Below are 15,822 nucleotides of genomic sequence, written 5' to 3' on the forward strand. Positions count from 1 at the left end.
TGCTTCAGCCTTGTCTTTTGCACTTACGTGCTAGACTCCGCCATCATTGAGGATGGGGATGTTTACAAAGCCTCCTCCTCCAGTTAGTTGTTTAATTGTCCACCACAATTCACGACTGGATGTGGCAGGACTGCAGAGCTTTGATCCGATCCGTTGGCTGTGGAATCGCTTAGCTCTGTCTATAGCATGTTGCTTCCGCTGTTTAGCATGCATGTAGTCCTGAGTTGTAGCTTCACCAGGTTGGCACCTCATTTTTAGGTACACCTGGTGCTGCTCCTGGCATGCTCTTCCACACTCCTCATTGAACCAGGGTTGATCCCCTGGCTTGTTGGTAATGGTAGAGTGAGGAATATGCCAGGCCATGAGGTTGCAGATTGTGCTGGAATACAATTCTGCTGCTGCTGATGGCCCACAGCGCCTCATGGATGCCCAGTTTTGAGCTGCTCGATCTGTTCTGAATCTATCCCATTTAGCACGGTGGTAGTGCCACACAACACGTTGGATGGTGTCCTCAGTGCAAAGACGGGACTTCGTCTCCACGAGGACTGTGCGGTGGTCACTCCTACCAATACGGCCATGGACAGATGCATTTGCAACAGGTAGATTGGTGAGGACGAGGTCAAGTAAGTTTTTCCCTCGTGTTGGTTCGCTCACCACCTGCCGCAGGCTCAGTCTGGCAGCTATGTCCTTCAGGACTTGGCCAGCAGTGGTGATACCGAGCCACTCGAAGTCCCCCACCCAGAGTACATTCTGTGCCTTTGCTACCCTCAGTGCTTCCTCCAAGTGGTGCTCAACATGGAGGAGGACTGATTCATCAGCTGAGGGAGGACAGTAGGTGGTAATCAGCAGGAGGTTTCCTTGCCCATATTTGACTTGATGCCATGAAATTTCATGGGGTCCAGAGTCAATGTTGAGGACTCCCAAGGCCACTCAGTCCTGACTGTATATCACTGTACTGCCACCTCTGGTGGGTCTGTCCTGCAGGTGGGACAGGACATACCCAGGGATGGTGATGGAAGAGTCTGGGGCGTTGGCTGAAAGGTATGATTCTGTAAGTATGGCTATGTCAGGCTGTTGCTTGACTGGTCTGTGGGACAGCTCTCCCAATTTTGGCACAAGTCCCCAGATGTTAGTGAGGAGGACTTTGCAGGGTCGACTGGGCTTGGTTTGCCGTTGTCGTGTCCGGTGCCTAGTGGTCCGATGCCGGGTGGTCTGTCCAGTTTTATTCTTATGACTTTTTTAAGCGAGATTTTAGTGAACCAGTACTGGGGAGTGCTGCACTGTTGGAGGTGTTCTCTTTCAGATGAGATGTTAAACCAAACCTCTGTCTTTCCAGGTGGATGTAAAAGATCCCCGACACTATTTGAAGAGGAGTGGGAAGTGCCCAATATTCTACCGTCATCCAAAAACAGATTAACCACTCATTCATCTTTTATACTATTTGTTGGAAATTGCTCTGCACAAATTAGTTATTGCTTTTGCCTAAATAACATTGATTGCACTTCAAAAGTAAATTCATTGGAAAAGTTTTGGGGCAGCCTAAGGATGTGATGAAGTGCTATTTAAAGGCAAGTTTATTCTTTCATTCTTAAATTTGATTGCTTGTTGGAAGCAGCCTGTGTGTGCATTATCTGTCATGCCAACACCACTCCAAGCCTGTCTGACAGAGAAAGGAATACTGGAACCTATTCGCAGTTTGGAAATTCTCTTCTTGCTGTACTGCAAACAGGCACAGAATAATAAAGGACACCATGGAAGTATAATCTCTCAAAGCTTTTTCTCAGACAGGTGTTTTGAATTGCGAGAATTACTTTTCAATGTTCAACATGCAGCTCACTATTCCAAATTACTTTATGCACAAGGTCATATTTCAGTTCACAATGCATGAGCGCTTGCTCATTAAAGTGCAACTTTGTAGTGGGCACGAGAAAAATTATCTGGAGTGTGCACAAATTCTAAGTATTGATTTCATGTGTAGAATTGTTGGCACTAGGTGCAAATGCCCTCCTTATTTCCATGAAAGGAAATCTCTTGCATTTCGTAAAGATATAATCTGGAAGGTAGAAACTGAACAAAATTGTTTGGCCTATCTGCTCTATAACATGACTATTACTCCCATTCTAGCGCATAATTTTAAACTGCTTTGCTCCTTACTAATTTAAATTATTTGTTTATTGCAAAGGCCCTCCACCTTGGGAAATGGTCTGTATGTGACTGGGGGCAGATTTGAACAGAAAAATCTCAAGGCATTACATGGGCTCCAAAAGCAAGCTTACAGTTGAACAAAACATGAGAACCACCAAATTATTTTTAGCCTTTCAAATTTAGCATTCAACAACAGCTCTTTGGCAACATTCCTGTACATTCCGTTGCTCTACTTAAAACCCAATAAACCTATGACTTTAATTGAAAAATATCCTCTGGTAGAATTGGAGCTTTGTAGCAGTGTATTTGTAGCAGGGAAGAACTGACTGGAACACTTTTCTCATTGTATTTGTACAGTGCCATAACATTTTATAACAGAAAATGTCATTTGTTTCCACTTAGAAAAACTGAATACATTTGAAGAAACAAAACTTAGACAATTTCAAAGTTTATATACTTATATTTTTACTATACAGGAGTGCTCATTTGGGGAAAAAAAAATCATTCTCTTGAAAAAGCTGGTGCTGGAAGCAACAAGTGCCAATTGAGTTGAAACCTAATTTTTTTAAATTGGTAACCTGCCACACAAAGTTAGAAGTTTAGATCACTTTCCAAGTACTTAATGAAATGCTGCACACCAAAAATAGAATCGACCTGGTATGTGTACCACAATACATATAATTGGATACGTACACACACGCGCACAGTTTTTCAGTTCTGTACTTACTGTAAAAAAAATCAGCACTGTTTTCAGACAAATTATGCAAAAAATGTATATATCTGCCAATGATTAGTACAGACATGATCCAAACATTTAAGACATCTTGGTGCATATTTCAGTACATCAGAGAACAATTCTTACAGTGCCATCATCTGATCAAACATTGCTTTGCATGCTTTTGTACTTAAACCATCTACTTTTGTATAGAAAATAAAATTCAAACATTCAAAGTCACATGCTCATTTCATATAGATAAGCCAACGATATTAAAGTCTGTGTACTTTTAAGTAAAACATACTGAATGTGTTCCGATACAAACTAAGTTTGCAACCCACAGGGCAAGTTACCTACATGTGTTTCAAGAAATTACAAATGGGCATGTGTTCACCAACCATCTCCCCATCTCGCTTAGAGAATTAATTATACCATTAAGTCTATAGGAGTTTTCAAAAGGTGATGAAGAATGGTCATTATTTTGGTGGGAGGAAGGAGAGCAAGAGAAAAGGCGAGAGAGAGCAGATATTCACCTAAGTTATTAAAAGTTTCAATTCCATTTGAGGAAAATGCATTTGTTGTTAGTCTCATTTCCTCAAAAACTACCACTTCCATTCTTGCCACAGACCTGCCCAAGTGCTTCTTTTACTTTAAATGAGCAAATCCATAGGGTCCAGAGTAGAATGGGATCCTTTCCTGCCCTGAATACCAATCAGCATCTACAAAATTCAGTACCAGTCAGGTATTGTTGCTAAACCACAGCAACAATTTAACACATGCACAATATATTACTTGCCAATGCACTCTTTTTAAGAGTTGTAAAGAACCAAAATAACCACTGTTCTATGCAGTGGGTCAGAGGATAACAGAATGCATACCACACTGAAACCACAGTGCAGTCGTGTCTTCTGTGGAGAAAATCACAAACTAAACACACACATCCACCTACATTTCAAAATACTGTATTTGATTTCTGAAGTACTAATTTAGCAATTGTTTCAGAAAGCAAAAATAACTATCTTTAACTACTGGTTTTTAGTTACACATTTTATTTTAACACTTAGGCAGTAATCTACAGCAACCAGATAGTGTCAGGGCACTTTGTATAGGGCTAGAATTGGAAAAGCAAGCACATTTTTGAAGAGTGCAAATGTTTTAAGATTACATATCACCCATTCCAAGTTAAGTAAAATTCAAGAATGGCTTCCAAAATAATGGTGATAGTGATACAGTATAAATTGGGGGGGGGGTCAATTTAGAGATAGCTCTATACTTTGTAACTAATTAAGCTCTTTATACAGTTAAAAGAACTGGAGTATTAGTTATTGATATCACAGTGCCTCAGGGAGAGAATACACCAGTACTCAATTTAGTAAAATAGATGTTCACAGCACCAGAGGGCTACATTTTACCTGCAGCTCTTTCTATAAATTGAATTCCTCTGCTCCCTCTGGTCTCCAAGGAAATTGAAATGACTTATCTCCATAAGATATTTCACTTAAAAAGAATTCTAAATTAAAATCACACTCCAGCAACTAATTTTTTGAAATAAGAATTGTTCATTTTTTGTAGTGATGGACTGGTAATTGCTACTTCCTTTCCAGAAAGTCTGAAAGTTTTTCCCTCTAAAACATGATCAAACTTACTTCAATCTGACTTGCAAGTTGTTTGCAAGTTCCTGCTTAGCAGTGGTACATTTCTGTTTAATATCCAGCAGCTTCTTGTGGTTTGTTAACATAATCATTAACTGATTTGCATGACTCAGACATAAATCAGGAAGAACAGATGGGTCTTTCAGGTTTTCAGCTCTCTTCTGATTAGCTAAAAATCCCTGTTGGTATAAAACAAGGTATTAAGTATGCAACAGAAACACTTCAGAACACTAATATAAATACTGTGGGGTTTACATGATAATGGCAGCAATGGGCTGCTCATTGCATCACAATTCACATGCCTTATGGAACTCAAAATATGCATGAAGTACTGCTCCCATACAGTATAAATGCTTCTTATAAAGCACTGTTTCCTTGACCAGCTTAACTTTTTAACTTAGTTTTTGGCTGACTTTTGGCAGATTTCCAAGCACTTCTGTAGTAAGAGGCTGTGAAGAAACACAGTGATGTTTATGTGAAGTCGCCCACAGTTAGCACAATGTCAAAAACAAATTTAAATAGGATGTATATGGAAATGGGTGGTGTGTGAAAAATTGCTGGTTCCAGTTTAAAGTGGCTAGAAGAGGCAGAAACCAAACCACTTGAAGATCAGATAGGTTAAATAAATATTACCCAAAAAGATCCTTTCACTAAACTCTCATCCATTGGCCAAGAAATTAAAGCAGCCATTTTTATTTAACTGAGAAATCAAAGTGAAGGACCATCGTGCAAGACAGTACCAAGGTTGAAACATGTTAGAGAAAACTAAGTAAGTGATTAGGAGCACTGATTAGATGAGATCAAGGACTGGACTTTCACCTCTGGTGGATCTTCTGAGGTTGGGCTCACTTATATGTTGTTGGCAGGCTCTTCAGCATTTGTGGCAGCACTCTGGGTTTTTTTTTTGGGGGGGGGGGGGGGGGGGGGGGGGGAGGAGGAGGGAAGGGAAATGGTTGCACCACTCTCGACAGAATAGTTTGGACAAATGCCCAGCTTGAAAATAAATATATTTTTTAATCTCCCTCTTTGCCTGATGCAACGATCGCCCTGTGAGGCAAGCCCTTTAAATTTTAAAAACTCTTTCTGCCTCGCAATGCTGGATGCTAAGAACACACTGCATTGCTGATGCCCAGCATCGCTAAGGCGTTAGTGACAGGAACTCGCCATTGCATACATTTCCTATCATTAACATCTAGTTTGAATACATCAACCCAAATGCGAGCAGACATATTTAATGCCCATCACATCCGGGTAAAAATCCCAAAGTGGCAATACGAAGCAAGCAAAATAGTTCCCCAACCCATTTCTCAATGCTGAACACTGCTGTTGACCAAAACTGGGTGGCAGTGTTGCAAAAAATATCAGTTCCCATGTTTGGGTTCATAATAGCCTTAAACTCTTCACCTCCAACAACTTCCCTTCCTTATACAAAATTAAGAGTTTGGGTTCCTGAAAAATATTGTTTTAGGGCAAGACTGTGGAATGAGTATTGATGAGTAGTGAGTAGTGGGGGATGAGGAGGAATGTGTACGACAGAATCTTTAAAGCTTAGAAAAGTAAAAGGAACAATTTTGAAGAGCAGTGACCAAACTAACAATCCAGAATTTGCTGTAGCAGGGCAATGAACGGCACCCACCATTAGGTACCTGGCATACTTGGAACTATACACAAAAGGGGAGTCACTGCATTTGGAGGTGGAGGGCGCAGCAGCAGAGAAAAGAAATAGGGAAAAAAATTGCAAAAAAATTTTATACTAAATATTACTCCACTTGAACACAACTCTCAATCTAGATGTCAAGAGGCAGATGACTACATGGCAAAGGAAACACATTCAAGGCACGCTGATAATGATATCTAATTCCTAGATTCTGATGTCCAGAATTGCTTTTCCATCTTAGGATCCAATGTATTTTCAGTGCCTTCCATAACTAATTGAAATTGGTTTACCAATTCTACGTAGAAAGCCGATAAGCTTTCCGGACATGTACATCGCTTCCAACTTAGTACTAGTATAGCAATTCTATCATGAAAATGACAGATACAAATACCACAGGTTAAGTTTGTTTGGAATCTAGCATTATGCAACAATAATTCCACACTATCACTAGGGAGCTTTACTTTTTTAAACTCACTATTCTATCTCCCATAACTCTGCACATGTTGGGGTAGATTTGTGTCTTCACCGCCAATCTGGAGGGCAGATCGACTGCCCTTAATAGAACCTACCTGATCCATATTCCATTAATTTCAATGGAATGAACATCAGATGAGTTCTATAAAAAAGGCATGTAATCCACACCAGATTACTGCCCAGGCAGTGGAGATGAAAATCTACCCAGTGGATTCAAGACCAGCACAATGCTGAAAGGTTTTATCTCTACGTTCCAAAGAATGGAATGACAATAGACCCTAACTGAAACCTGAACCCACAGAAACCAACACAAACTACATGCATTACAACTCACGTATCAATACGTGCTGATGAACAGCTAGGCACCAGTGAATTAATAAACTGGTGGAGCAGTAAAGCAACAAACTCACAGAGCAACAGGCATCAGCAAATTAATAAATATAGACACCAGTGGGTACACAGGTAAATTTCTAAATCAACGCAACAGTAAATTAAAATGGAGCAACAGGCACTACTAAAAAATCAATAAATTCAGGGCAGTAGGTACACCAACAAATCAGGACTCAACAAGCAGTGGGCACCAATAAATTAAGATTCCCTTCCTACCTTTGTCACTGCTGCTTCCAGCCATCTCTGTTGCTAACCGACTTTGCCGGTTTCACCAGTTCACTTTTCAAAGCACTATGAGTGATCATCTTTATTTGCTGACTGTAAAAGTTAAAAAAGCTAAAAGCTTCTTTCAGCCAAAGAAAGAGACATTTAGTTTTCGAATGCACGTAAGCAGTATCAGCTTAAGTGCTTGTAAAAGTTTGCAGAGAGAAAAGCTCACAGAGAGGGCAGTGCAGCTAAGTAGGGGTGTGGTGTGTTCTGCAGAGGAGGGTGAGGGTCACAATGAAGTCAGGTGTCAGGGGTCAAGAGTCAGATGTCATGGACCAACACGAGGTCTGAGGTCAGCCACTACACCACCAAGCAAACCAAACATGCGGATCCAAAAATCAGGTGGCCAGTCACTATACCAAGAAAAACAAAGAGTAGATGGGATTCAGGTAAGCCCCAGCCCGAATTCTTGTGGCTGGAAGTGGAAGAGGGAGGCTGCAAACGGCCAAAGGGATCCCAAGTTACCCTTCTGTTAGGTAAACACCTGAAACTCAGGTCTCAAGCACCTGATGAATGAGAAAACATTTGAAAATAGGGGGAAAAATGGCCAATGAAGTTGAGCAACTCATAACATCCCCACAACACAATATATCCGCTATATAATGGACAGAAATAATGATATTCCCTTCCAGTCAGTAAAATAAATTTCAATATTGCCGCTTGCTAAATTGCAATATAATTTCAGTGTTCATCAAATCAAGCAGCTTGATCTCAGAAGCTCACCATCTGTTGCCGATTACCACAACTTTTCCACCAGTTTTTCAAAAAAAAGTACCATCTGTTGCCAATTGCTACATCAATCTTTCAAAAAAACGATGAGTAGAGTCATAATGTTTCTATACATTACACAGACCTAGTTAGGAACATGGTCCAACAGTAATATATCAGTTAAAATTAAATCAATAATTAGATCAAGCTTCACAAAAACATCTCACTCCCTTGGTGCCTCACTGCTCTGAAATACACCACACAGTGTGTTATCCTGTATTAGCCTATATTTTTTGCACTGGAGATTTACCTGAGCTAATTCTTTTTGTTCATTCACCAGTCTGTTACAGCTGGCTATCATTTGATCTAGGGCATACAGTCGGTCCTCAAGTCCCTTAATTGCCTTCATGTTCTGATTATCAAGTTTGGCAATGGTTTCACGACACTCTGTCAAAAAAGGTTGAAGAATTTCTGGATCAAGCTGAAAGAAAAAAAAAGTATGAGATTGTTTAAATTACTGTCACAGAAATGGTCAATGATATTTTCTTTTACACCCTCTATTTCACGTACAATAAATGTTTAGCTTGTTAGCATTTGATGAATGCTTTTGATTAGGTTATATGAACGAAGTTGATGAAATGCTGATTGGTTGAGAATAACTGTAAACCCATCAAGAGACTAAATCTTTCAATGTTCTACAAATCGAAAATCACAGATAGCTATTAAAAACAAATGTTGAAAAACATGCTTTCCACACTCATACCCTATTGGTAGCATGTTCAAATATGTACATTAATCCATTTTAGGTCAGCTTTGTCAAATTGCTGGAACTGTTCCCCTTGTGAACACCTACCATCTCAAATTATTTTTCTATTCCTTAAAAATGACTAAATTTACTGTTGGGTAGTACAAGTAAATGTGGTCATTCTATAGTTGGCATAAGTAGTTTCGTGAAATGCATCAGACTAGAAACTTGAAGAGGGGAATCCTATCCCTGTAAGTTTGAACTCTAATAGTTTAAAACTGAATGAAAAGAAGTTTCAATTTCATAAAGGACTACCAAATTTTAAACTTCAAATGAAAAATAACAAGAAAGAATCTGTTCTCAGGTCAATGAATGATATGAAAAATGGTGCCTTCATTTATTTTCGACACTCTGAATTAGTCAGATTAGTTGAAGAGGCTGAATTTCACTCTATAACTCAATCATAACTGAACAAATGTCTGTTCACAGTACCCATTATTACTATTCCCAACCACCGTATCCTTTTAAATTTGAAATCTCAAGAATACTTACTCGGTTCATTGAATCAAAGCATTTTCTGACCAGTGATTCCACATCATTTGGTCTATCTTGTACGTTAATCCAGTCCAGTAAGGAGACATTAAAGAAAGCTTGGTCATCCATGTCTTCATTAAATTCATCTCCAGCTGTAGTCTTCAGAGTTCTCTCTTCACTAGTCTCATTGTCCTTCCCTTCCTGCTGAACAACACTATTCTGTACAGAATGTCCAAATGATATAGAACTAGAGGGTGATTTCCTATGAACTGCAGGTTTAACAGAATAAAGTACTGAATTGTTGGACCTTTCGTCTTCAGTCTCTTCTTCTGTACTTTCTTTTTCTATAGGTAATTTCAGTCTCTCCTGACATTCTCGGTAACTGTGCCTGGTCAAACACTCCAACAGTGGTATCTTAGCCATTACTGAGACTGCTGTGCCTAGGCTTAAATAATATAAAAGAATGCATTAGTACAATCTGTAATTGAACAGTCCATCACCAAACAGCTTGGAACATTTAGAATTTTCCTTTTCCTGCTCACAAAGATTCAGCATTGAATCACCAGTGATAAAGGGCTCTGAAGACAGATGTGCCATTTCTTCTGCCCTCTAACGAATGCGTGAGCAAAGATTCTGCTAAGCTATGCTGAACAATCTGCTGGGCCAGATCTTTGCTGTGCATTGCGGAGAACATTCTGGACAGAGTGTAAGCAGCAAAACCGCTGCTATGGTAGTTCACTAGCGCAAATGCCATAACTGTATGGGTTTCTGCACTTTTCTTTTGAACAATTAAAAGTAATGATGCTAACAGTTACTTTGAGAAAATAAATTCCTGTTAATATCAGTATTTCTTTAAAGCAGATCTCAATCTGATTTTTAAAACCACTTTAGTTCTAATTATATCAAGCTCTTTACAAAATATTTAATCCCATAAGGAACCACTGTATAACCAACTGCTTATTAAATGCCAAATAATATATACAAGTTAACCTGCATACATAAACAAGTATTTTTAAGCACAGGTTCCGTAAAATTGTAGATGGCCGTTAAATTCCAGGGTGCTCTGCCAATTGTCGATTAATTTAAAGTGTTTTACATCAGGTCACCCAGTCCAAAAGAAAGCAAGCAGCTGGCCCTCTAAGCAACTGATGAGGAAGGCAGCAAGCAATGCCGGGGGGGGGGGGGGGGGGAGAAGAACCAGGGCCAAAATACTAAACAGCAGGTCAGAGCCTCAGAGTGAGAGGCGGAAGAAGATTTCAAGCACAGCAATTATGCCATGTAAACGAAAATGCTTATAATGGTTTAAAAATACCATTTTTTTGTAGGAGGCTCAGGGAGTGCAGTGAAGGGTAGCTGGGCGATATAAGTTGGAAGGGGTAGCAGTGCCACCTAGTGTGTGAAAGCTAACCATTATAGTAAACATGTCTTTCACACATGCCCCTCCAATCTTTTCAAAAGTGGATTGAGAAAACATGATAAATGGGGGCAGATATAAATAATTAAGAGGGGTTATTTGACAAAGTGGACAAATGGAGCAACAGGTTATGATTACATTTATTAAATTCAATCAGTACACCTTGTCTTTGTGTAATAATACAAAAAAATGAACGTTACATTTCCCCACATGTGCATCGCCTTGCTTGACTTAAAATTGGCACTAACCACCTGCGTTCTCCTATGGAGATGATCAAAGTTTGCCCTCACAGCTTTGTGTTTTAAAAACAAGAATGACTTTGCAGCCTTTGCTGGATCTGTAGGTTAGTATTTCTCACAGCCAGAATGGGAGGCCCCCCAAACAATGCCTACTGAGCTCCCTAATCCAAAAACTTCCCAATACAATGGGTAAGAGGTTTTACTAATTATTGAGATGGGCTAATAAATAGTTTACTATTTAGACTTTGGGGAAAACAACTTCAATATCTAGACTTTTAGCATATTAACTACCTTTCCTCTTACATGTTTTCTGTTTTTTTTTAAATGTGAATACGCTGCTTTAAAACCCCAACATTTAAAAGAAACCCTTCACAAATCATTCCTGTAAAAAATGGTCAAAAAAATCCTGTAACGTGATGCAAGAGTTTCTTCAAGCATTAGTGCAACAAAGCATGACAAAAATCATGACACAGGAAGTAGGTGTGACAACAGAATATCACAAGAATGATGTTACTACCAAATCTCCCATGACATTGCTCATGGAGAGTACTCTGCCTCTGTGACCTTAGCTGCATTCTGTCCTTTTGATATGCCTGTATTTCTCTTTCTGCCCTGATTTTTGTCAGTGTATCCATGATTTTTCAACAGAATCGCGTAGAAGAGAAAATCAGTTTAACACAAAATGGTGGGTGGGTAGACCCAGGCAACTCAAACCACAACTCAACTAGTGAAGACTGAATGAAATGAATGATGAGCAAAATAATTTTTTAACATGCATGACAGCATTAGTCTTTAAAAGTAATAGAAGTAGGTATTACTAAATATTACCCAAGAGTTGACTAAGTCATGACGCATGAAGTGCAATCAAAAGAAAATCATATATCTCGATCTTAACTAAGATTAAGTACTTATCATTTATTGCATTTAACTGTACATTAACATTCCTTTTGACACAAGTTAATCAAAATTGGAGGATCCCAACTTTGCATATGTATTGCAACCATAATCTGGTTTTCTCCCCTCCACTCCACCACTCCTGGAATCCCACTGCAGTATTTCTGACTTTTTTTTCCTGCATTCAGGATGCTATATGTTGGGCTCCTGCTCACTGTTTACAGACTATCCAGGCTTTTGGTCACCTGTCCTAATATCTCTATGTGACTCAGTGTCAAATTTTGTCTGATAATGCTCCTGTAATACTCCTTGGGACAGTTCACTACGTTAAAGGCGCTATATAAAAGCAAGTAGTTGTAGTTGACTGTACTTGCAATGTTGACCATGCATGCACTTACTGACTGTATTTGCAATGCTGGAAACTGCTGCGTTAGACCTCAGCATCAAAAGTACAGTTGGTAAGTGCCGTGAGCAGGCGCTGAACAGAGCCAGAATACCGCTCGTGTTTATTGCTTACAGTACTCCATTTTAAGGAACCACAGCAGTGCTGGATGACCATTGTATTTTGCAGGGTGGCACTCCATTGCAACAGGAGCATTTTGTGTAATAAGGGATTATGGTTGGAATACCCAATAAGTGCACTGCTGCATCAGTACTGTCACAGTTTCTGCAGATAATACTTGAACATTCTTTTCCAATTGTTGAACAAGAAATTTCTCCTGGTAATAGCTTGCGACTCAATGACTCTGTTCTTTTCCAGTCATTTAGCTGGTTCAGCAAAGCACGGATGTCCTGTCTGTTGCGTCGGTGTGGACCATAAAAGCTCGTGAATAACGTGGACTATCCAAACAGCATCTTTCAACTTTATAAAAACACTTACTGCACCGGACCAATCACTTGGTTGGGATTTGCCTTCTCTGTCAAAATCAGTTAAACATCTACGAACCCATTCATCGCAGGATGGCATGGGGTGGATCAAAATGGTTTTATTTTGTACTGTTTCCATAAGTGAGTGACCAGCTGAGACACAAACTATTCCACTTATCACAAAACATCTTTGTGGAGAATCCAACACTGCTCAGCCGCAATGTCCGCATCCATGGATGAGATTATAGCATCCAGATATCAAGACACTTAGTCTACCATGACCAATGGATACCATTTTATAGGACTGACTTCTGACAGGAATGGGATCTGATACTAGATTCACACCCTATAAAAATCAAGCCATTTCTTTACACATACTGAGCCAATGAAAGTGCTGCAACCTATGATTTTATGAACCTGTCCTTTTTATGTTTTACATCCAGAGGCTAGCCTCAATAAATCTTTTTGGTACTCCTGTGACACCACTATCGGTCAGAACTTGTCAACTCTTGTCCCTCAACTAGTTTTGATTTGTAATGAGACACCAAACGCCCTTTCTTGTAACTATATCACTTTGCTGGTTCAAACTGCATTCCCCTGATATCTCAAGTGATTTAAGCTCAGGTACCCTCTAATGTAGAAGTCCACTGAGCTGCTGCTCACTCTCAGTAGTCCAGACTACTCATGTCCCCCTTGGTTGATTACCTGTCAAGACATTGGAAACCTTGGTCCTCACAAACTTTTACACAGCCCAATGTCACTAACACCAGGTGTTTACACCTGGGATCTGGCTGCTGGCCCACATGCCCTTTGGTAAGAGCTTACTTTTGCAGCTGATGCTACCATTACCTTGGTCCAGTTTGGCTCCAAAGCCTTCGCCTGTCTCCAAGTAACTATCCAAGCTTTCTCCTCCTTAGAATATAAGAAATAGGAGCAGGAGTAAGCCATCCAGCTCCTTGAACCTGCTCTGCCATTCAACAAGATTATGGCTGATCATCTACCTCAACGCCATTTTCCTGCACTGTCCCCATATCCCTTGATGCCTTCAATGTCTAGAAATCTATCGATCTCTGTTTTGAATGTACTCAATGACTGAGCCTCCACCGCCCTCTGGGCTAGAGAATTCCAAAAGATTCACCACCCTCAGTGAAGAAATTTCTCCTCATCTCAGTCCGAAATGGCCTACCCCTTATTCTGAGACTCTGACCCCTGGTTCTAGGCTCCTCAACCAGGGGAAACATCCTCCTTGCATCTACCCTATCGAACCCTGTAAGGATTTTGTATGTTTCATTGAGATCACCTCTCATTCTTCTAAACTCCAGAGAATACAGGCCTAGTCTACTCAATCGCTCCTCATACGACAATCCCACCATCCCGGCAATCAGTCTGGTGAACCTTAGTTGCACTCCCTCTATGGCAAGTATATTCTCTCTTAGGTAAGGAGACCAACATTGTACACAATACTCCAGGTGCGGTCTCACCAAGGCCCTATATAATTGTAGTAAGACAGCTTTACTCCTGTACTCAAATCCTCTTGTAATAAAGGCCAACATACCATTTGCCTTCCTAATTGCTTGCTGCACCTGCATGTTAGCTTTCAGTGACTCATGTACAAGGGCACCCAGGTCCCTTTGAACATCAACATTTCCCAATCTCTCACCATTTAAAAAATACTCTGCATTTCTGTTTTTCCTACCAAAGTGGATAACTTCACATTTTTCCATATTATGTTCCATCTGCCATGTTCTTGCCCACTCATTTAGCCTGTCTACATCCCCTTGAAGCCTCTTTGCATCCTCCTCACAACTCACATTCCCACCTAGTTTTGTGTCATCAGCAAACTTGGAAATATTACATTTGGTCCCCTCATCCAAATCATTGATATAGATTGTGAATAGCCGGGGCCTAAGCACCGATCCCTGCGGTACCCCACTAGTCACAGTCTGCCAACCTGAAAAAGACCCGTTTAACAGACAGAGAACAGAGTAGGAATAATCAATTCTCAATCCATACCAGTATATTACACCCAATTCCATGTGAAATAACTTTGTTCACCAACCTCCTGTATGGGACCTTATCAAAAGCCTTTTGAAAATCCAAATACACCACATCCACTGGTTTCCCCCTTATTTATTCTACTAGTTACATTCTCAAAGAACTCCAATAGGTTTGTCAAACATCATTTCCCTTTCATAAATCCATGTTGACTCTGCCAAATTCTATTATTATTTATTTTCTAAGTGTCCTGTTATCAGATCCTTTATAATAGATTCTAGCATTTTCCCTACTGATGTCAGGCTAAGAGGTCTGTAGTTCCCTGTTTTCTCTCTCCCTCCTTTCTTAAATAGTGGGGTTACATTTGCTACCCTCCGATCTGCAGGAACCATTCCAGAACCTATAGGATTTTGAAAGATGACAACCAATGCATCCACTACCTCTTTAGCCACCTCTTTCAAAGGATGTAGATCATCAGGTCCTTGGGATTTATCGTCTTTCAGTCCCATTAATTTCTCTAGTACTTTTTTTAGTAATACTAATTTCTTTCAATTCCACATTAGTCACAACACCCCATAATTCAAACCACTCTCCAGCAGAACCTCAAGTGCAGACACGCCTACTACTTTTACCTTGACCACACACGATTTCTAGTTGTTCAGCCAACGGTGTCAACAGTACAAGTGAGACTGTGTATACAGGCCATCTTATCCACTAGTGACTGATCATTCTACTCCAAATATGGTTGTACCAGTGTTAGTTTGCACACAGTTATCCTTCAGTGTACTGCCCAGTGAGATTGGACATAGTGTAAATACTATGATGACAATACTGAGTGTAACTGCATACCTCGCAATCTCGTGCCTCAAGATTGGGTTTGGTTTTCCTAACTGGGAACAGCCCCCTTACTAGACTAGCAATCACTTGTACTATGCCCAAAACTGTTATAGTTAAAGCATCTGAAATTTTTGGTATTGTTCCATAGGGTCCTATTCTGCAGAACATTGCCTGGTTCTTGAGCTGTGAACACATAGCCAGTTGCGGGAGTCTTGCCCGGCTAGCTGGTGAAATCTAGCCTCCCATTCATTTGCCAGTACTCCAACACTTATGGGGGTCACAAAATGAT

At 40.1% G+C, this 15,822-nt stretch overlaps 1 protein-coding gene across 6 annotated transcripts in view; it reads right to left on the minus strand.

Annotated features, from left to right (window-relative positions):
* Positions 1–15,822, minus strand: part of rb1cc1 (RB1-inducible coiled-coil 1) — a 172,384-nt gene that overhangs the window by 116,140 nt on the left and 40,422 nt on the right. For all 6 annotated transcript variants that reach the window (XM_067979953.1, XM_067979947.1, XM_067979928.1 and 3 more), the window contains 3 exons: positions 9,306–9,732; positions 8,319–8,489; positions 4,507–4,691 (listed from right to left, as the gene is read on the minus strand). In XM_067979953.1, coding sequence (XP_067836054.1) covers positions 4,507–4,691; positions 8,319–8,489; positions 9,306–9,732 — 783 coding nt within the window. The remainder of the gene's footprint in view (positions 1–4,506; positions 4,692–8,318; positions 8,490–9,305; positions 9,733–15,822) is intronic.

This window comes from Heptranchias perlo, chromosome 3 (genome assembly GCF_035084215.1).
Source record: "Heptranchias perlo isolate sHepPer1 chromosome 3, sHepPer1.hap1, whole genome shotgun sequence".
NCBI lineage: Eukaryota > Metazoa > Chordata > Chondrichthyes > Hexanchiformes > Hexanchidae > Heptranchias > Heptranchias perlo.